This window comes from Zootermopsis nevadensis, unplaced genomic scaffold, assembly GCF_977971745.1.
Source record: "Zootermopsis nevadensis isolate Lab colony 2312 unplaced genomic scaffold, Znev_1.0 Znev_ptg000029l, whole genome shotgun sequence".
Lineage (NCBI taxonomy): Eukaryota > Metazoa > Arthropoda > Insecta > Blattodea > Termopsidae > Zootermopsis > Zootermopsis nevadensis.
The window spans coordinates 1,466,779-1,489,477 of NW_028259161.1; the positions used below are offsets into that span (position 1 = coordinate 1,466,779).

The following is a 22,699-nucleotide window of genomic DNA, read 5'->3' on the forward strand; positions in this document are numbered from 1 at the left end:
TAATACATGCGGTTTTAATAGTTCAAATGTTTTGCTCACCGTACGTAGGAGAACAGTAATATTTGGCTTTGCATTCCTAGGTTTGACGAAATGCGGCATTGCTTGTTGACATCAATTTCGTTCTGAATTATTAAAAATTTGAATGTGACACGAATTATAGATCAGATATCTGTTGTAAATATGCATGCAGTTCTGTTACGAATCTGTCGACAAACCTACTGTAGGACATCATACTCAGAAATGGGTCATTAAATTGCATTCTTTTTAATTTGTATTTATTGCTGGCCTCACGATATACATTGAAGGATTTTATGGATATTAGGCGCCATAAATTCTTCCCAGAACTTGTCGTTAAGAGTAATGGTATCGTATATTTGTCTCGTTAACCTGCTTGTGTGAGGATATTTGATGAGCCCTTTCTGATGACGAACGAATCCAGTGACGTGATTGATGGCTCACAGGAGTCACGCGCTGTCACCAATTTCTTATGCCGATCAAGTTTATGTCCGTAATTCTAACATTTGTAGCATCGCAGTTCAACACTTGGACCGCAGACCACATTCGACCTACCCACGCCACATCAGTGTAAAGCCAGATATCTCAACTACGAGCGTGGTAGGGAAGTGTAACTGGATTTTGCAGGAACAGCCAGTGATTTCATGACCTCGGTTGAACTGTCTGAGGATACAGACATTCATTGCGGTTTCCTCTACGATAAAATAACTTTGTGTTTGGTTCATAAACTGTCAGATGCAAAGTAAACATCGTGTATCATGGATTAGTACATCAGCTCATTAGAGACGCTGATCATTTACCTCCCCGTGCCCCGCACCCGATCATGGCGTACTGTTTAGGTACGGTGTAAAACGTACCTGTTCCTTCCCGTAGTTAACTTAATACTAATCTAATTCCACTGCAGTGTATTCATGTTATATATAGATTAATAGTTGGCCGTAATCCATCAGTTATTTCGTAGTCTCATGAACATTTTTGTCTTTCGGAACTCTTTAATACGCCACGTTAAGTGTAAATTAGTTTATAGTGAATTATACTAAGTTGTATAACGCGGTGTTCAAAGCACGAAAGTTTTTATGTAACCAGTTAGTTTAAATTATACTATATTTGCTGAATTGGAAATAATCGTATCAGTTAAATGGTTTTAAATAATAAAACCATGCACTTTATTTGTCGCTGGAACCAGCTATTTTAAACAATTATATACCTTTTGAAAATGATCGCATCAGTGTGAAAACTGCTATGTTTAAAAAGGGATTACTGCCAATAAATTGCAGTGCTATATAACTGTAAATAAAAATGACCAGCTAGAAATTAATATTCTGCATTAACATCTTTTATTCCAAATTCACACTTGTATTAGTTGATATGAAAAGTTTCAAATGCGCATGAGTGGCTTTATGTGGTAAAAGTTAATTATCTTTTTAAAAACATCTTCATAATCGTCACCGTGACAACCTCAAATCTCACAAATTTTACTTTGTTTCATACACATGAGTTATAAGTCATCTTACACGTTTGTGTCTGTATTTTAACGAAGCATTATACAAACACAATTTATAAATGAGCAATTTTTTTTTTAAATAGCTATACTTTGTATTAAAATAATTCAAATCAAGCATACACGAACATTATGTCTACCTGTTATTTATTTTGTTACATTGAAGTCTCTGAATCACTTTGGTGACATTTATTGAAATACGCTATGCTGATAAAGTTTTGCGGTAGAGATATTTGTGAGACCATCTGTCCTTCTGAGTTCATAATGCCGAAGTTTGAAGCAATTCATCTGGCCAAGAAATGTAACACAAGTTGAAGCATGAACCTTTAAACCACTATCACGATGCAGATTCATAGCTGTTAATCTCACTGCCATGACCAAGGATTCGTTCCGTTATTGACCCACTACAGGTACTTCGCCATGAAACGAACACGCTGTATATGAGGTTTATTTACTTTGGGCGTGGTTTCGTGGCAGCAGGAATTTCACTCCCGCTGCACTCGCAACGATTTTCGCCATCTAAGATACAGAAACATAAATCACATATTTCTGGTCGATCCTGTAACAAAAGTTCAGATTCTGCATCCAGTGAAAATAAATATTTTTATTTTCAACGCCTTAAGCTATCCTCATATTAATCTTATGTCCACTAGTAAATTTCGCAGTTTACTGAAAATCATTCTCAACCTTTGAGAGTGAAAACTACATATAAATAAATGTGTATGTACTTGATTATGGCTGTATTTTGGGGTGTTTTGCCGTGTCGTCTCGCGGAAATCTACCGTTGTTTCAGAGGTGTTTAATGCCTCCCCACGATAGATGCATCGGATGGAATCGTCCCAGAATACGGTCGTCTTCTTGCTCATGCAAGTGGGCGTTTTCTAGGCCTCCCATGAAAATTCTGTACGCAGTTCTTGTCTCACCCATTCTAACCACGTCATTGCAACCTCCGTGACTTGAGTAACACTGCTAAGAGACATGCATAAATGACATCATTCGTGCTTCTAGGGTGTAAATTGTGAAAGTTACTTGAAACTTAGGTCCATATGACCTGAACTAGGAACACGCGTTGGTACGTATCTACGGAGTGCAGTTCTAACACTTTGAACGATGAAACTTTCGTAGAATCGATTGGTTACCCCGTGGAATGGCTTTGGTGCCTTTTGTTGTCAGTGACGATAAACTTCTACCTCCTGCCGGGATTTGTTCCGCCATTTAAAGTCATTCTGCAGTATGATAAATAGCGCCACGTGTAATCTTTTTGTATTGTGTTGTTTGTCATTTTCATTTCACTTTTGACGTTTTATTGAGTAGCTGGATATCAATTACTGGCTCATAAATATGCATCACAATACATTTTTCTACTTCTGTGGAGTATGAAAGAGTTTGTGTTGGGTGAATTAAGTTATCAAAGTCTCCTCATTATAACTTAGTTAACAATTTTCAGTGGATTTCGAAAATGTATTATGGCATAAAATATTGGATACAATAATTAGTTTCAGGTCTCGTTATGCCTAAAATTGTTCCTTTATCGGTTCAGTACATTAACAAAACTGAATTTATAAAGAGACCGTTCTGATATATTTGAATGAAATTTTAGCTGTAGTTAAATGGAACGAGAATGTGTATTATGGACGGATCCAAGTAGTACACTTTGAAACTTCGGTAACAAGCATTCCGCAGGCAAAATAGTGTATCAGAGAAATGTCTCAAGATTCTGCTCCGTTTTAATTAAAATAACTGAAATGTGCCGCAAAGAGTTGGGTCCACTTGGTCTCACTTTGCTTCCACGTCAGACGTCGGTTTCGAAACTGAAATAACCGACTGCTGGGTTTCAACACCGCCGTCAGCAAAGAACATATTAGACACGACCTGAACCAGTTTCATCTGCCTTCAATCCTCACAACCTCTTAGATCCATTTTAATATTTATTTCCTTCTCTCTATTGAGCTGCCATGTGGTCGCTTTCTAAGAGACTTTAGCAGAAATATTGTGCTTCAAGTGTTGCCGACAGATCGGAGGTGACACGAATTATTTTTTCTGACAGTGTGACAACTTCATAAATGCGTTTATTTAGCATTGTGCAAAAGTTCTGCTGTTTAATTTCTCCTTCCTTTTAATTATTTCAATCATTACTAATCAGGGTTATTTCTTAGAAGCTATATACTTTTATAGGTTTGCCGTCTTCCTGGAAGTCTGATCGATTCGGGGGTGGAAGTTTATGTTATTGTGAGTTACCAGTTACGAGCCAGAAGTTTGATAAAGTGCTTTAAAATTGCTAAAATTTAGAGAGAATCTCAAAAGGATGCTGTATTCAAAGTACCACTTCATTAGTCTACCTCGAAACAGAATTAGTTACAGAAACCTTATTATAATGCGTCACTTGGAAGACCTAAGTGTAAATGGAATGATGGTGTGTGATATTCTGCGTTATGAGTCATACGTTCCTGTACGTTATGTATGTTTAGGAGGAACATGTCACCTCCGTCTTCAGTGTAGATGGTAGATGTGAATGTTCATTCGAATTGTCACTTACGAAAACAGGCGTCACAGCCCGGAAGACTACAATAGTAAACTGACTAGTAGAGAAATAGGTGTTTAAGCTGTGCACTGGAATCAGGTCGATCAGGATTGGTTCAAGTGTCGCTCTTCTCTCCCTCTAATGGGCCTTTGCATTCTGTAAAAACAGACAATGTCTGTCTCTCTGAATATACATTCTAGGAGACAAAGTATCACCTTCAATTTATTATGGGCATTGCCTCGAAAGCATTTTGTTTGGAGATCGTTATGGGAAGAGAGTGTGGCAGACGTATGTAGATGGAGATACAGTATTAAAATGAATCTTGTAGAATTAGGCTTCGGAGATATGGACAGCTTTGAACTTTCTGGTGCCTGATATGTTGAACGAATGCAAATATCCAGGACCTAACTCAAAGGTAATAATAGTACGCTACGCCAATCTAATCAAGAAATTCCCCAACTTTTACGGAGCCCGAAGGTTTATTGTTGTATTTACCGCCGATCCCTATGTAGAGTCGGGTGAATCCAATCCACGCCTTTCAGTCCTCTCATTTATGCCTAGTACTTCCGAGTGGTCTCTTCTCCTGAGGTTTTCTAGCTGAAATTTTGAACGCATTTCTCATATTCCTCCACGTGCGATAAATGCCCCATCCGTCTCATCCTTCTTGATTTGGTAGTCCTAATAATATTTACACCTTCGTTTGCGTATGTGTCAGTGTCGTGAGGACATCTTAGAGTAGTGGGCTGACGTCACACGAGGCTTCTCCCGTGGGGTTAGTGGCGCCAGCAGTTTTTCATTTAATCGAGAATATAATTTCGTCTTTGTCTTTCCTAAATGCTTTACATCTGGCACATTTCAAAATGATTTGTATTGTTTCTGCTTGCAGTGGAAGTGATGTTTCTCGTATGGGGAATTCGCCTGTGCATCGTAGTTCGCAAGGCCCCTTCTGAGTTCAACGAGAGTCGTTTCATCTCCATGGCAATCTACAACGAATTCTTACTCTCGGTGTTCCTCAATGTTTCCATGTGAGTCCTTTTTTTCCTTCTGTCTTTCTTATACAGGGTGTTTCGGAATTGTTTACAGAGTTTGGCAGTGAAAAACACGCATTTCGTATTTCACATGATAAAGATAAGTAGTACGACATTTCCACTACAGACGACGCCACTGTGTGAAGAAATAATCGCGCATCATCACGCAACTGTTCCTCATAATGCAGTGTGTAACACGCGATGCACAAATTGTGTCGATTTCTCAGTAAGGCTAACTGAAGCTTTCTGTCGGTAGAGAAATGCGTGGACATGCCTCTTGTAAATTAGGCGTGGAAGTGAATTTGTAATCGAGGTTCCGTAATATCGATAATTCAAGGTGTCATCTGGGTACCTCGCAGATTAAACACGAGGACGATGCGGTGTGTTGGCAGCAGGAACACGGAGGTCGGTGATCGCGTGACACAGACCACTGCATCTGCACACACTTGTTTGACATTCTGAGTATGTATTTTTCTTTCGGATGCGATCACTCCTGAGATTTACACGCAGATGGGAGGATAATATTAAAACGAAAATTAAATAAATATATTTTTCCTCTCCTGTCTCTGTCTGTAGACACGCATCAGAACGGATATTTTCGTTTCAGGTTGCATACGTAACAATTTGTAGCCTGGTAGTCGTATAAGAGTCCAGTGTTTAGTTGTCATGGTGGTAAGCACAGGAAGGCAGTTTTTCGTAAATAGGACGTAATTTCGCTGTGCTTTAAGGATGTAAGCGTGTTAATTAAATAAATATGAAGGAAGAAAGAAAGAACTTGGCATGTTGAAACAGTGCCGCTAGGATACCTTCCACGGATTCTTATTCGGTGATGTGACTCTGGTGTTCTGCTCCCCCTGACAGAGCGACCGGCCTGAAGAGTTAAACTGGTAGCCTATGCAGATAATTTGCTGCTTGTAGTCGCTTTCACTGTAATTAGCAGAACAGAGAAGAGGCGCAGATGAGCTTATCGGTTAATTCGCCCTTATCCCAGCCATGCAGCATCTTCGCCTTGCTTTTTGTCTTGAAACGCTGCTACTACTGACTTCACAAACATCGACTTCTTGATTTGGCGTAACCCTCTATGTCCGACCGAGATGTGAACTGGGTACCATCCGAATGCAAATTTTGTGTTACTGCCGCGAAGTAAAAAGTAGCCTGCTTGCTACTTACAGTTCGTAGAAATTGATCGACGTTTCAGAGACGCTTACTGCTTAAATAATCAAATCCATTATGATTATGGTGATGATGGAGGCAGTAAGCACCTATAAAACGTCGGAACTACACGAAAGAAGATGCCAGAAGACACTCCTCTTTATACTTACGGCCGTAAGAATCTGAAATCTCACAAATGAAAAGTATGTCAGGAAAGACAGACTGTTGTCGCTCAAGTTTCGAAGGGAACACTTTCCTAATTCGTAGATAGATACCAGCGTGTCGAAGACACATGCTGTCTCCATCTTCAGGGCTGAAGCTGCGATGCTGGAAGGCCCTGAAGATGAAGACAGCATGTGTCTTCGACAACAATGCGCTGACTTATTTCAGCTGTCATGATCATCTGGGTTGTTATTAGTTGGTAATATAATTATAAGATTATGAGCACGTGTTGTGATTTCAAATAATAGGAAAGGGAGCAGTCGAGGTGTATTTCATTTTTCGTATACCTGTCCAGGATTCAAGTTGGTTCACGTTCGACCGTGAGTCGCACGAAACCTCATGACAGAACGAAACATTAATATTCTCCGTGTTGTGCCCTGATGCCTGCCTTGTTGACTCGATTGTCAGATGAAGCTTATAACCAGGCCCAGCACAGTCGTGGTTGTTCATATTAATGCCACGCTATTTGCAGATGCATCACCCTTAATCTTGATGTCCCCATTACACACTCAGTAACTGTCGATTGCCATGCCGTGGTTATCCCATGAAAAGTATTGGTAAACGTCTGTAGGTGTTCTACCCGCTCTAACGTGACCACCCGATCGACTTCATAACTCCCGTAATAGGACCCGAAGTCCTGGTATCAGTGGACAGGGCCGCTTTTGTACAGTTCACACCTTCAAAACCTTCGTATTATCCCTTCATTTCCTCCCTCCTTCCAAGTGTCGCGTCGCTTTCCACGTATTTCCTTACCAATATTCTGTACGTATTTATTTATTGCTATGCTATGAGATCTCTACAAACTCCTAAGCCCCCTCGTTTCATAAAATACCCCGTATTTGTCAAGTTACGAGTCACAGGGTACGAAGCTGCACTTTTATGTTCTGTACCATTAATGTTTCTTACTTTATATCTCATGTTATTGTGGGCTTATTTTCTGCTTGGCTGGCAGCCCTGTCTTATTACGATCGTACTGTGTGATGCATGTATATTCATAATCTTTTTATAAAGAATATTGAAAAGTTTTTGTTCCCTTCGTAACGAGGTCTTAAAGTTACAGGTTGAAAGGGCAGGCAGGTCTTATCCGCTTTAACGAAACTAACATTCTATCTTAAGATTGTTAGAGATCGTAAGTGCGGTTGTCATATTGTCAGGTTAAAATCTTTACACGCACATATATGATCAATTGACGAAGATATATTGGAAATATGTCTAAAAATATGAATGTCATCTATACTCGTTACATGTAAATTTAATTACGTCCACTTTGGTATCTGTTGATAATTATCACACCTTTCGATGCCCTAGGTTGTTCTTGCAGAAGCCTGCCAACCCCGACTTGCTGTACATCATATTCTTCTGCCACACCCAGCTGACCGTCACACTTCTGTTGTGCCTCATCTTTGGCAGCAAGGTAAGAACAGTAGTTATGAAGATGGCACTGAAACTGCTGGCGAAACATTGCCACATATTTGGCACACATGCATAAACATGATGCTTTACTTTTATTAATGTGTCTGCATTCAGAATTATTTATTTAACATCTTACTGTGTAATTATATATTCATATCAGAATTGACTCACCTGTTATTGAGATACGTAAGTATTTATTTACGTATGCACTCAAACAGTGGGTTCTTACTGTGAGGGGTAAAATAAAGTACGATTGTTCCAAAATAGCGTTCTTAGGAAAGTATTTCGGTTTAACAAGGTTGAAGAATCAGGATAAGGAAATAATCACAAATTAAAATCCGGTCGATATTTCACGAATACAAATCTAAAACGTGAACATTTCACCAGCCCCTTTGGTTGTCCTATAAAATATCTTGTTTCTTATGACATTTGTTGATGTTAACGTACCAGTATATTTAATATTGTCAAGAAAATATTTCGCTGTTTGACTGCCACATGGCGTTTGAACTGGTTACATCCTCGATTCTTATGGAAAGTATGCATTTACTGCATATCATATTGTTACGCAAATTCTGGGTCCAGAACCACCCTGGTCAACATTTTAAAATCAATCGGCGTCACGAAAAGACAGAATAGTTAAATCAAAATTAATTCCATTGTCAGGTGACGATGTTGCGCGACTTCAAATCGGCTTATTGGATCAAGAGATTAATTCATTCCATTTGAATCAAGATGCATGCGTGACCGTTAGCATAAAATGGAAACACGTAGGCTCATACAAACAACTCAGGTTGACTCTTGATTATCTGTCTAAATAAAGAAATGTTAGAAGGAAAATTTGCGTTAATTATTCTGTTCAAAAATTCGTATTGATCGACATTAAATTACTGATGTTGCAACAATATTACCACATAAAAGTAAGGACTCTGCATATCTCTTGACAACTGCCCTTTGCAGCTTGATACACATTGCATGTTCAGTAACGAGGGAAAACTTTAGGACGGGTGGATGAATATCAGGATACCCTCATCTCGACCAGGAAGGAAATGAATACATTCGCTTATTACAATGTATTGACATTGAACGTTCAGAAAAAACAAAAATTCTTCCTAAAAATCGTCGCTATCAGACACGGTTATAAGCCTCAGTCCTCGTATTAGCGATTTTCCGATGCAGAACAAAATCTGCTCGTGTATCTTATCCGTACGGAATTGTGGATGGTTTTCCTCAGTCCCTTCCATGCGAATCTTAGTATTCCTGCTGTCATTTGATGTTACCGTAAGGACTCTTGCATGTGGGAATGAAATTAACCAAGGATGTGGCGTCCAGTCGGATGCACGTGTGATTTCTCTCATTTACAGTTTCGACTTTATTCGCGCACGAGTCCCGTCTGTCTCTCTGTTCCCATAGGAGCCTCGCCAATCGATACCTCAATATTGCAAACATCACTATGTCACTCACGTGCCTTGTTTCATGGTCATGTCATCAGCTGGAGTCGCAGAAACTTTAATTTTAAAAAAAACAACATTGAAATGGTTCAGACGGATGATGGACGTTGGTGTGTTCAGGATGTTTCTTTATTAAATGAATTACTTATTTAAAGTGCACTTATAACTAACTAATTTAGTAACAAGACCTTCCTAAAAGTACATAGTTACTCAAATATTGTCTGTCTTTATTGCGTCTGAGTGTTCATCTCCTTGTTCACAAGAGCTCACCGCCAAACTGTAACCTGAGCCAGTTGAATCCAACCCTCATTTCCACGCCTCTTTTGTGAAGATAATTTTAATATTATTCGCCAAGCGCTAGTTTCCGTTCAATGTACAGTAGCCCTTACAATAGCAGGGTTATTTCTTGTAGTAGAACCATTATAAGATGCGGTACTTCGGTCTTACCCCACCCCTACAGTTATATAAGAGAGACACAAATATTTGTATTCAGTACAAAATCCTGTTGTTAGATTCTGTGTTCCTTAATACTGGAGACTATTTGTCTAGATTCGTTTAAATATTATATCCCTGTCTATGCCAAGGTCGCCCAAGAGTTTTTTAAAGGAGGGTTCTTCTACTCCTTTCTCGTTGATTTAGCCGTTAAAGTATTGTTTTATACATCACGCAATTCTCTCCATAGTCTTGTGATTTCTTCCTTCTTTGTGCTTATATTCTCAGCGTTTCTTTCGCTCAACACTCGCGTTCTTCCCTTAGGGCAAGGTCAATGTTTCACGTGCATGAAGTTTGATAATTATGAGTTTGCTGTCGTAATATTATCCGTCAAATTTGAAAGGAATGAACCTTTCCAAATTACATTGAGAGCACAACATTTGTAGTTTTCTTTATAAAGTAATTAAATCTGAAAACATCTTCATAACAACTGAAGCCAGATTCCTACCAAATGCACCTACATAAAACCCAACTGTAGACTCAAGAATCTTGCCATTCACAGATTTTGCCAAACCCCCACTGCAGGTGCCACCATAGCCTCATTTGTATGTCTTCCTACCTGAGTTGCACGGACAATACACACGCAGTCGATCGCGACTGGCATCGACTATTATATTAGAGTATATAAGTGTCCAAAAGCACTACAATACTCATTAATATTTAAATTAAATAAGTATTCTTGTACCTTACATGTAATTTAACATCATTTCCAGGCCTATATGGTATTCAAGGGCCATGGCAAATCTGAGGAGAGTTCAAGTGCCATCCCTAAACCTCAAGCAGCAAAGTTTCTGTCAAAGCCCAGGTCAGGCAACTCTCAGTGTGCCATTTCTACCAACTCATCTACAGCAGGAATGCAGGAGTACGCCAGACTAACTGAGATGGACGTGCAGGTACTGACGTCTGTGGTTGAATATCTAATTGAAGATGACAGGTCTTTCGAGGGTTAACATATTGATCCATATTTTTTGCAAGTGATGTAACAGTTTTAAGACTTTTGTGATGTTTTGTGTTTCCAGGAGGAGTTTCAACGACTGTACACTCAGCTTGGACAGTTGAAAGAGAAGAACATGAGACTAGGGAACAGACATTTGGCAGCTAAAATCACTGCAATGCAAGAAGCAGCCAAAAAGAATTACAATGACACAATGCGTGAAGAACAAACACCCAGTGGCAATATGGCCGCTGATCATTTGAAGCTGAACAATGTGTTGGCTGTTGTCACTGACAAGATAGTGTGTGCTACTGTGATATCAGATGCCACAAACAAGACGAGAAGCCCTCCAAAATCAAAATGTGGTTCAATTGTTTCTAGTCCCGACTCTGAAACTCCCCTTCATGAGATATTATCGCCGTCATCGCTTCGAATCGGAGTTTCCAGCTTGAGCAAGTCTGCGAATGACGTAGGAGGGCCTCGTTCGGAGACGAATGGCAGAAGCCTCTCAGAAGATTCATCTGCGAGTGACCGGCAGTTGCGGGGTCATAAAGGGAAGGACAGTGAAGGTGTCGGTGACGCTGGTTTCGGACAAGTGGATCTCGAAATGGCAAGTACTTGTAAGAAAGGTTCATCTGGTGATGGTAGTCATAGTAAGAAAAGGGTTAAAATGAGAAATAGTAATATTAGTGGTGGCGGCGGCGGCAAGAAAAGGAACAGACGTATTGGTGACGGTGAAGTTGGCAAACAAAAAGAATGTAACAGATATGTTGAAGCAGCTGATGACGGCCAACCAGATGTTGCGTCAGCAAAGTCATCACATAGCCAATCCTCTTCTGAAGCTGCTAGTCCCAACAATACAGGAAGCAATAATAGAAATTTGAAATCTGGCCACGCGAGAACGCACGCCATTGTCATCAATTTGGATGACAAAAATCGGTTTACGGAAGAGGTGACAGTTTAGTCTTTCCTCTTTGTCCTTGTTGATGACGGAGCGATTTTAACTTTTAATTGAGGACGCAGATAAGAAACAAAATTTTCCGAAGGTTAAAAGTTAACATTTTCAGGTTACAACAAAAGTCTGCCCTGTCAACAATGTTTAAGCTGAACGCGTAACAACAGTTTTTCTGGTAATAACAAAAATAACCATAATTGTAAATGGGACTTTACATAGACGTGGCAGAGTTTACATAAAAAATGTAAATGAATATCTGTAGATTCTTCTACAAAAATTTTAACATTAGAAATGCGAGAAAAATTAAATGTAATAAATTCCAAGCCAAACTCAATATTTTTAAGAAGTTAAAAAAAAACTCACGTGAAGTTTTATTTATTAATTTTTACAGGCCTAGAAACTTGAAATGAGTTTGACATTTCAACTTACTTCCTGTTTCTAAAATATTCTTTTTAGTATAAACTCATACGATTTGGAACTGTGATGCCGAAGACCCATTTCGCAAGAAACTTTATCACCCACAATTATCTTCTCTATTCCAAACCATCAACATGACCCACAAAGAATGTTAAAAAATTAGCATTTCAGGCAGTTCAGTGATCTATTCTAATTCTGCCTGCAAAAACGTTCGTGACGCTGCCAAATATATTATCTGACGCGTATAATAATCGCTTGATTGCAGAGCAAGCCAACCGCTGCGATACATAATCAATTAAACGTACATGATTGTAAGATGTGATAAGCCAGCCACAGTGTCAAAGAGTCAATCAAACGTTGATAACAGATTGACTTGGACAGAAGGAGATTAGTATGCATTGGCGGCGGATTATTTGCTAGGCTGCGTAGTGTATCCCTCCGCTATCTGCGTACACACAAACAAGAGGGGATTTGCGAACTACTGCAGGATAAGCATGGCGTATAAATTACGTATAATGTTGCATTATCATTGCTCCCCCTTGCCCAAATCCTTTAACAAAGGATTACACGCATCACGTGACTGGAGGACTGCATCAAATTTTAATAGGATTTTGGTTCAAATGTATTGCTCACTGTTATTTGGGGGGGGGGGGGGGTTTCGAAAATAGAAGCACTTATTAGTTTCGGAGCGATATACTGACCAATGTCCCGGAATTAGAACTGGCAGTTTCAAGTCCATCGTCCGAAAGTGAACACGATGGATGGTGCAGAATCTGACCTGGAGATCTGATTACAGCGTGTCAGTGAATTGTCTTCCTGTTTCGTATCACGCAGTTTTTCCGAGGTACTGCTCCCCTTGTATGTATGAACTCGTCCCATCACATAAAATATCAGTGGTCCATGTCGCAATGAAGATGCTTTGCCTGTCGTCTCCACTTACCCTCTAAAACGTCGTGGCATAACATCCCAGAAGACTTCGAACCTGAAATCTCGCATTAGTGGTTTTGGTTTCTGTGCCTTATTACCTTCTTGGTCTTTCTGAGGTCCGTAGATTATTTGTCGTTGATGAGAGAGAGTGGAAGGGCGGGGGTAGTTTCATGTTTTAACGCACTGTAAGGACTGAGGGGAAACGGCAACAGCGCGGTGCCGAGAAACAAACCCGGGACCTCCTGAGATCGCGTGAGAGTCGTGGTTTGATGTATGTTTTTGTAAGTTTGTATCAAGGTGTAACGAAACGGAAATTGATATTTTAATTTCCTAAAGCCGGCAGTCTGTAATTCCTGTCAGTTTGTAGTTAACTTTTAGTCCATTTATACCTCCCGGGCATCCCGTAAAATTAAAATTAAAATTAAACTCTATGAAAACAGCAATACTGCTGACTTGGTGTGACCTTTTTATCCGATTATTTGCGTTCAAATAACAATGTTCACCGAAACGCCGAAAGTATAAACGGGTTTTCACTAATCTTGAAATCAAAACATTGGCGTGAATTACGTTTTTATATTGCCACAAGCCAGAAAAATAATGTCCGCCACATTCATCCATTTATTTAAATAAAATATATGTCGAAAGTGGTCGACAGCGCTCTGTACACGTATTCGAGAGGTACACGGTTTGAATCTCACTTGGTCTCCCAGTTATCTTGACGGTTATTTCGTGGTATTCATCAGTCCCTCCGTATAAATGACTTAAAATTGGTCCGGACCATTCGTTTCAAAACTCTCCGCACGCACTGCCCTTGAGCGTTGTAATTTATTAACAAGTTTCAACGCTTTTAACAGCAGAGCTCGTCATTGTACGCGGGCCTCTGCCAAATTTCTGAAAGAAACTGCAATATTGAAACTAACCTTGACGATTTTCGAAACAGTGGAGCAAGTAACATTTTTTATGCAATAAATTAACCTGTAACTGTAAAATATCTGATGAGTTGAACTAATTGTTATGATCCTGATGACTAATTCTATAAATTTCGACACATTCTTTCATTACTACTCGTTATTTGCAATAAATTAATAGGGAAAACACATTATGGGCTGGTCGTGTGCGTCCGTCTGTCCAGTCGATTCAACTGGAGAACCATTGGACGGATTTGGATTAAATTTTGTGTGGGGGATTTGCTATTCTACACGACCTCACGATCACTCATTAGTGATAAAATGAAGGGCGAGGGTGGTGCGATCTGGTGGCGGATTTAATTCCTCTGGATGAACGTTGATAAAGGCACAGGAAGGTATCATGTGTATTCCGCCGTGGAACACATTTTCCGTGTGTGTTACTCTAAAAGGTGAAGAGTTTTGCACCTCACAGTTATTTAGGAAAAGGAACATTTACTAAATATGACAAAATTTGCCGGTCTCGAGGTAAAACAGTTCAGGAAGCGAGAAATAATTTTTCGAAAGTTATCGCAAATCGTGTTTCTCGGTTTCTTCAAAAAATTATACAAATATGATTGTAGAATTTGGACATGAACGTAAGGTGGACTTGACTGCTTTGCTAAATTGTAGGCCGAGAGGTGATAAAGTCATCTTTTCCCTGGACTTACACGTTGAATCCATGACGAACGAAAGATTGAAGTCAGTTGCAGCTCTGCCCTGTTGAGCAGGTGCTTTTTGTTAGCGAAAGTTGGAACCTCCTCAGCACATTCTGACCCCTGCGTTGTTAATAAAATGACCAAACTTCCGACTTGTTAAATATGGTTCCGCCCTCAATTGGAAATAAGTAGAGTTGGAGTGAAATCAATGGAAAATTACCGACTTTTAATAATCGTGCGATATGTAACACGTGTTTTCAAAGTCAAGTCAAGTATGAGCGAAAGTGTGTAGTCGGTTGTGAAATTTTATAACATAATTTATTATGGTATAATTGAATTTCAATAGAACAAAATGCCATTTTAATAAACCCGTAATACTATCGCATACCATGTCACAGACTTTGTTCAGACGGAACAATTTGTAAATGATAACGCTGAATTTAATCGACGCTTGAGTGTCATGTCATGATATGTAATGACACGTGAACTGTTTCAAAGCAATTAGCGAACGGGCAAGTTGAGTCAAACCCACACATTAATAGTTATAACTATCCGGTATAAATGTATTAATCCACCACTGTCAACTACAAACATCATACTAAAACGTTGTAAACTGTAGCACTGTTTTAAGAGAACATATCTGAAGATAAATTAGAAAGGAAAAGGCATCTTTTTAAAATGAATGAGGTGTGTAAATTTTGATGTTTTATTTTTATCACGAACTTCACTTAAAAAAGATCAATATAATTTTAATGTAATATACATACAATTAAATTTCTATACGTACTAAGATTTTCTGCATTTTAAACGTTTCCGACGAAGAACTGTTTGTTTGTTTTTAGACTTAATAGCATATTATGATTATATATATTTACAAGTACTACCAGAAACGTATTACAAAATATCAAAATAAATGCCCCAGAAATATTACAAAAGTTTGATAAAGGTAAAATGTGTCTGTTGTCCAAAGTTTCGCAACCGTCAAAGTGGACAAGTCGCTCTTCAAACTACACCGTGGGTCATTCGTTTATAATGTGCGCTATTTGGAATGTAATCCGACTTACTCCAATTACGCAATAGACTCTTTTAAATACATTTTAATATAGCTTAATTATCGCGCTATATAATTGTTTCGATCTTTAATGCATGCAACATTTACGATATACTGTAATGTAACACTGTCAGATTTATGACGCACTTAATCTTAGTAGATGTTCATGTTTATAATTGTGAACCCTCAACGCAAGACAGCGTTAGAGGTTTGTAAGAAATGTAATTCTTAAGACCTGGTCATTTAAATTGTTCCTACTTTTTATAGCATTTAATCGTATTTTTTATATAATCGCCCCATTTGATTGCCAGTGATACAGCGCCTGATAGCTATGTTAATACAGTTACCAGGTGCTGAAAACACGATAAAACAGTTTACCTTTGATCAGGTCTTATAATTATAATTATGTTTATATCCAAACATTATAAAATGAATTCTTCTGTCCAATGAACTGGCGAAAACTTACGAATTCTTATCAGTCGACTGAGCCCCTACTGGTACTAGCTCGTTAGTTGACAATCGCTAATGATACTGCGAAGTTTTTACAGGTATAGTAACTTTAGTATTTTTCTTTCTGCAGCCACGGAAATTCACGTCCCTTCATAATTGACATTTCGTTTTAATTAATTATATGCCATAGTGGTAGAAGATTATTTAAGGTCCGAAATTTCATCTTCAAAATGTATTAAATTATTATTAATATTTAATATGTTGTAAATATATACACAGAGAAACTCATATCAAGTTAGTGCATTTATAATATCAACGCTGTAAAATATGCTAAATATATTTGTGATTTGTGAATAAAAGTTATCTGTGATATAAATAATATTATACAAGTATTCGCCTTCCAAGGAGATTCCCTAACAAAATTCCGTGTTCGCTTCTTGCCGATCATAACCCATACATTTCACTGCCCTAACATTAGGCGACTTGTATAAAACCATGCTTCTTGTGTCAAGTCCAAAATTCCCCATTCACGTCTTCCTTCTGAGGTCCGAATACTTTCCTGAACTCTTTGTTTTCAGACGCTTGCGACTTATGGACTTTTCACAAAATAACAGCAGCTGGCAAAGTCACTGACACAGTTTGCCTCTTGTAGTGTTTGGAAAGTAGACTAGTGCTAACCAATCTTAAATTTAATTTGCATGTTGGGTGTATTTCTGAAGTATTTTGGTGTGGTTTATGCATAAAGTTTAACGTGTAAAGTTCAGAAACTCAAATCAGATTTTGTGTTCAGTTGATGTATCTATCGAATATTTCACTTCTTATGTTTCCACAAAAGTGAACACGAAATTCATCGTCGCCGACATCTACGCTCCCGCAGCCGCCCTCGGCATTGACCTGGTTCAGTACTCAACTAGCGCACGTGATTAACGATGGTGTACTTGCAAAATGTTTCTGCATATCCGCCCCGATAAAGCGCAGTGTTAATTATATGTACCACCTTTTTAACATTGTGACTGTATTTTCCCGCAGAGGATACTTACGGGTTTTGTATATTGCCAAACAAAATATTTGTTTGAATTTTTTAAAGAAAATCTTTATGGGTGTACACACTATTGGGCCTTCACGTGCTTTGAGATGAAACTTAATCCGCTATTGCGGCGGGAACGTTAAATCTCACTTTCGGCTTAAAACACGCTGGATCATTTGTAAAAGTTAGTCTATAGTTTTGAATGAACTGGGAATATGTTCGTGAATGGTAAGGATTTCGATTACGGTCCTGTCTTAGTGTTCAGCTGGACTGACGAAAATCGCGTCTGAAGGATGAAAGAAAGAAAGAGGGACAAAGTGGAGGAGAGAAGGGATTATGAGAAGAACATAGAGGAAGAGAGATGGGGAGTAAGGATGAAGAGCGGAATGGTGATGAATAAGAATGAACGACTGATGAAGGGACTGTGATATGGTGTCTTCTTTGTTTGTTTGTTTGTTTGTTTGTTTGTAGCCTGTAATTAAGCTAGTTACTATACCGTCGTGCGGAAGACCACAAAGAGCAGAGACGTTAACTCTGTCTTGCAGTGACAGCCAGCCGGTGTGTGAATTCAGTTTTGCTTGACGTCTGACCCTCGTAGGAAAAACTAGCGTATATTTTAGTCATTCTTTTTTTAATTTTTCTTCCAGTATGTGTAGTTTTCCCTCATTTTCTGGCTTTCCCCCTTTCATTGTTACTATTCTTGTTTTAGAGTAGATAATTCAGTTTTCACGATCAGTATATGAACATGAAAGTTTCGATAATCTGAATACCACATTTACTTCGAGCTTCTTGTTATCTCATGAACTGTATATTAAAACTTTTTGCCACAGATTAAACCCAAATGTGACATTATCGCAGATCCTGCCACAAACATTAAACTGGTAATTAAGTTTTTTTTTCCCACAGTTTTGCAAAGATTCTCTCCAGCACTAACAGAGAACAAGCCCCACTAAAACACGTGCGTCAGACCACGCATTGAAATTTACGTGTGTTAACAGACGCACAAGGTACTGAAACAAATGTGTGATGAAGTGGTTTGTTTTCATATTTCAGCTTTAATTTAAGTATTCATGCAAGGTTTAATTGCAGTTCGCAATTACATCTTTCCATGCTGAATTTTATTTATGTTTCCATGGTAACTTGTAGAATTCATTTTGGCAAACGACTTTAACTGCGGACAGAGGGCGGAAAACATTTCATTCAGTAATATAAGATAGCTTTTACATCCGGGGCATTAGGGGATATAGCTTGTGAGATGTCTCATGCTTAATGTCGAAAGGGTTAATAAAAAATGTAAACTCCGTTCAATAAATCGCTTTGTTTACTTCGATAATTACATTAGTGTGCTTCTGTGTTTCCAGTCAACGAGATTAAGTACTAAAACTCCAGACAACACCAGTCACTCCTCATGAGCGTGTTGATAAAATAACGTACACCGCGCAATGCGAGATAAACGTACAAAAACGAGAAATGAGATTAGATCGCTCGGCACTTGTTTCTTATGGCAGAGTGCGAAGTAGAAATCTTTGTCCTGACACACACGAACTTCTGTGGGATTCTTTACAGATAATTGAAAGGTTTGGTACGTACAGAAGTGTATAGTTTCAAAACTGACTCCATGCAAGAGTCTTTCTTGAAAAACTAATAGTCGCTTGGATGATCAGTGAGTTCCAACGTTCCTATGGAACCTGAGGGTTCTTAAGATTCCGCCGCAGGACCCAGCTCAGAGTCAGATGAAACCAATTCACGTCCTCCCTCTTTGTTTCCTTAATATTCGTCTCGGTGTCATAAGAGCCTGTCTCTTCTCTTTCTATCCCAGGACGATTTGGTCAACAGACGAGACGCTGCGGGATTTCGTTCAGTCTAATTTTGGTTCATGCAGTTTCCGCGTTAGTTACCTTAGCCGATGTATTAAGAGCGCAAATACCCTTTCTGTACTCCTCTTTTCGTTATTGATCCAGCCAATCTCCATCAGTATAAAGAATTACCAGAATACTTTGACTTTCGTCAGTAGGGAAAACAAAACTCATGGTTAATCACATTGTTTTCTTCATTTGAACAAGTGAACTCTCTTATTTTTTAAATAGGATGTTCTTCATTCTGGTATCCGTTTTGGCCTCAGATCGAGGATTTTGTTTCCAATTCCTGTGAACATGCGCCACTGTTCACGCGAAATCGCAGTGGAATTCTCGAATAATTGATGTTATGAAAGTACTGTAGTTTCATTTTGGTTTTTTGTTATAAAGCGCTACAGGACTTTTAATAATTGAGGGTATTATCGGATTTAACAGTGATCACATTCATTGATAAAGAGTATAAGTAATTTATTATTTTTGCCTTTTGTTATGTGTAGATAATTCGGAAAACTAAGTGATTTGTTTCACCGATAGACGTTCTGCACGCATAAACCAGAGAAATTATTGCCTCGGTTCTGTAAATGTGATTCTTGTGTTCCCCTGGAAATCCGAGTACTTCAGTCGCAATAATTCACATCGCTTGTTCAGTAACGCAAGTAAGCAGTTGTGGGTCTTACCGATGAAGTTAATTCACCTCGTGTCACTACAGCGCCGCTCCGTTATTTTCGCAACCTGAGAGATTGGATATTTCTCCTCTCTGGCCGGTGGAGTGTAAAGCACTAAGGATTATATCATACCAAAAGCCACATCCGCACGAGAAGCTGTTTTCGGATAAAATCCAAATCATCGAAGCGATTTCTAATTAGAGGCCTTCTCATTTTCCAGAGCAACGAAGCAAACATTCCAGCTGCTGCAATTGTTCATGTCCACGAATTGATAAAAAAAAAAAAGGAAAGGAGGACTTATGACCCGCTCGCCAGAGACAAGCTAATTGTAGGCAGGGGTGAGTAAAAATTCACAGTGATAATGTATATTAGCGGATTTTGCCTTAGCTTAGATATAAGCCATTGTCGATGTTTCCGGTATCTTCCACGTCACGGCGAGTGGTTAATTCTCCTACCTTGCATTCGGGAGGCCACGACGCCTTCCTTCCACACACTTTCCGCTCATCTTTTTCTGTTATGCTGTTATTCCGTTGTATGTATGATTATTCATTTTAATTGTCATGTGGACGTGTGTGCCGACCAATCTGCCAAGAATTGCGTTTGGCTGAGTGGAAATTAGCGACATAAAAAATATCACGTAATGACGTTGTCGGTTTGTCGCGGGAAAGAAATTTTATGAAAAAATATTACTTTAGTCACAGTAAAATACAAATTTTAGCTTTTGTTAAATCTCTTAGGTTTTATTCATCAGAATGCAAATAATTTTCTGTATACATATTTCCATGGCAATGTATCGTTTATATACTTAAAATTAGACTTAAACTGTTGTTAGGTGGTCATTCATGCTTCTCTCTCTGGTTTTCTGAAACATCTACCGCATTGAGACCAAAAGGGCGGTGCTTTTGAATGAATTAACCTACGTTGCGTGGACCTGAAAAAAAAATAGGTTGCTTTGCACAAGGGAAGAGTCGACAATCGAATCATAACACTCGATGAATTGTTGTTTAGTCCCCCTAAATGCGTTTAACCAGGAAACATGAAACCGCATATGCATATTATTTATCCTCTTCACCTCTATTTTATCAGGTCTCTTTCATTTTATTTAAAATGAATTCCAGTGGCTATTGAATCGTCATCACATCTCTCCCTTCCACCTCAGTGCCGTCGGGTAGCTATGAAACAGATAACATGGATATCTAGGAATACACATCACATCGGTTTTCATTGTGGGCTTTAATGTCAACCTTTAACGTGTCTCGGTTTTTTTAAAAACACACAGATCTCGTTTTATTTTAGATTTTCCCACTCTCGTTCAGAACTTTAGTAAACAAATCTTTACGCCACCACAAAATGGTGTATGTGCATATGTGTCATGGTGAATTTTGCATCGCTGCTGTTAAATTATTTCCATACGAGGACTACGGGTTGCCAACACTATTTTCGACGTCTTAAATGCTAGTAAAATGTTTTAGTTGTTATAATACAAAGGTTCGAACACATGGCAGCTGCGTAAGACGTAAGCAAGCATTTGCAAATTTAGCTGAATATTTTGCGTTGAAGATCAGAAAATCCGCTAATTGCTTAACATTACGAATATGTAAACCTCACATCTAATGACACAGTGATTATTAATGTCTGGCTTGCAGATCTGAACATTCGCCTCTATCTGATTTCGAGGTAAGAAATGAACTCCCTTCATTACCTTGTTTGTTAATTAACAAGCGCAGTATCAACTACAGGGTTTGCTTCAGAGTGCCCCAAAAGTGGGCTTGTCTTGTGCCGCAAAAGACAAAACTGAGGACCAGTTTGTCATCCAACAAACGCAGAACACGTGACGTACGAGGGTCGCTCATTAAGTAATGCCCCACATTTTTTTCCTCAGAACATATTTATTCAAGATGGCTCAAATTTAGTGACAATATAAATCAATGTTTCCTTTACACATACTATTTTTCCACATAGTCCCCATCAACTTGTACGGTTTTACGCCAGCGTGGAACAAGTGCATGCATGCCTTGCCGGTACCAGCTCTTGTCCTGTGCACGTAGCCATGTCCTCACTGCTTGAATCACGCTCTCGTCATCTTCAAATCTTGTTCCGCGGATAGCATCTTTAAGTGGCCCAAAGAGATGGAAGTCGGAGGGTGCCAGATCTGGACTGTAGGGTGGATGGGGTAGCACCGTCCAACCCAATTTGGTGATTTCTTCCCGGGTTCTCAGACTTGTGTGAGGGCGTGCATTGTCGTGCAGGAGCAAAATTTCTGCTGGATGCTTGTGAGGCCGAACTCGTCGAAAACGCTTCTTGAGGGTTTTCAGGGTCCTGATGTACGCGTCTGAATTGATGGTCGCACCTCTTGGCATCACATCCACAAGAATGACCCCATCACTGTCCCAAAAGACAGTCATCATGACTTTTCCGGCGGAGGGAGTTGTCTTGAATTTCTTCTTTCTCGGTGATTGAGGATGATGCCACTCCATTGACTGCCTTTTTGTCTCTGGCTCAAAGTGGTGTATCCAGGTTTCGTCACCTGTAATGATCCGGGACAGAAAGACCTCTCCCTCAGCATCAAAACGCTTCCAACAATTCAGAAGAAATCGTTTTCCTTTGAATCCTGTGGTCTGCTGTGAGACTTCGTGGAACCCATCTTGCGCACACCTTCGAATATGCAAGAGCCCGGATAATTGCAATTACAATTCCATTGCTGACTGAAAGCTGTTGGGCCAATTGTCGAGTTGTGATGCGCCGATCCTCACGAATAATGGCATCCGCGCGGTTCAACAGCCCAGAGCGCGGCAGATCACGGAGCTCGGTTTCTTCACTTCCTGAAGCTTTAACTCTCTTAGCCCAGCGACCAACGGTGCTCCTATCGACTGCACAGCTTCCATACACAGCACACAAACGTTTATGAATGTTCACCACCGTTTCTTTTTCAGCAACAAGGAATTCAATTACAGCTCGTTGCTTGTAACGAGAGTCGTTCACAGACGCCATTTTAACAGTTCACTACAGCTCCGCTATCGGT

At 39.2% G+C, this 22,699-nt stretch overlaps 1 protein-coding gene across 5 annotated transcripts in view; it reads left to right on the forward strand.

Annotated features, from left to right (window-relative positions):
• Window positions 1-22,699, forward strand: part of LOC110838906 (uncharacterized) — a 253,543-nt gene that overhangs the window by 215,039 nt on the left and 15,805 nt on the right. For 3 of the 5 annotated variants that reach the window (XM_087358251.1, XM_087358254.1, XM_087358252.1), the window contains exons 9-13: window positions 4,924-5,062; window positions 7,748-7,853; window positions 10,506-10,685; window positions 10,812-11,336; window positions 19,898-20,015. In XM_087358251.1, the coding sequence (XP_087214377.1) occupies window positions 4,924-5,062; window positions 7,748-7,853; window positions 10,506-10,685; window positions 10,812-11,336; window positions 19,898-20,015 (1,068 nt within the window). Of the gene's footprint in view, window positions 1-4,923; window positions 5,063-7,747; window positions 7,854-10,505; window positions 10,686-10,811; window positions 16,273-19,897; window positions 20,016-21,323; window positions 21,530-22,699 lie in introns of those variants that run through there. The other 2 variants (XM_087358253.1, XM_022082562.2) reach the window with 2 other exon arrangements.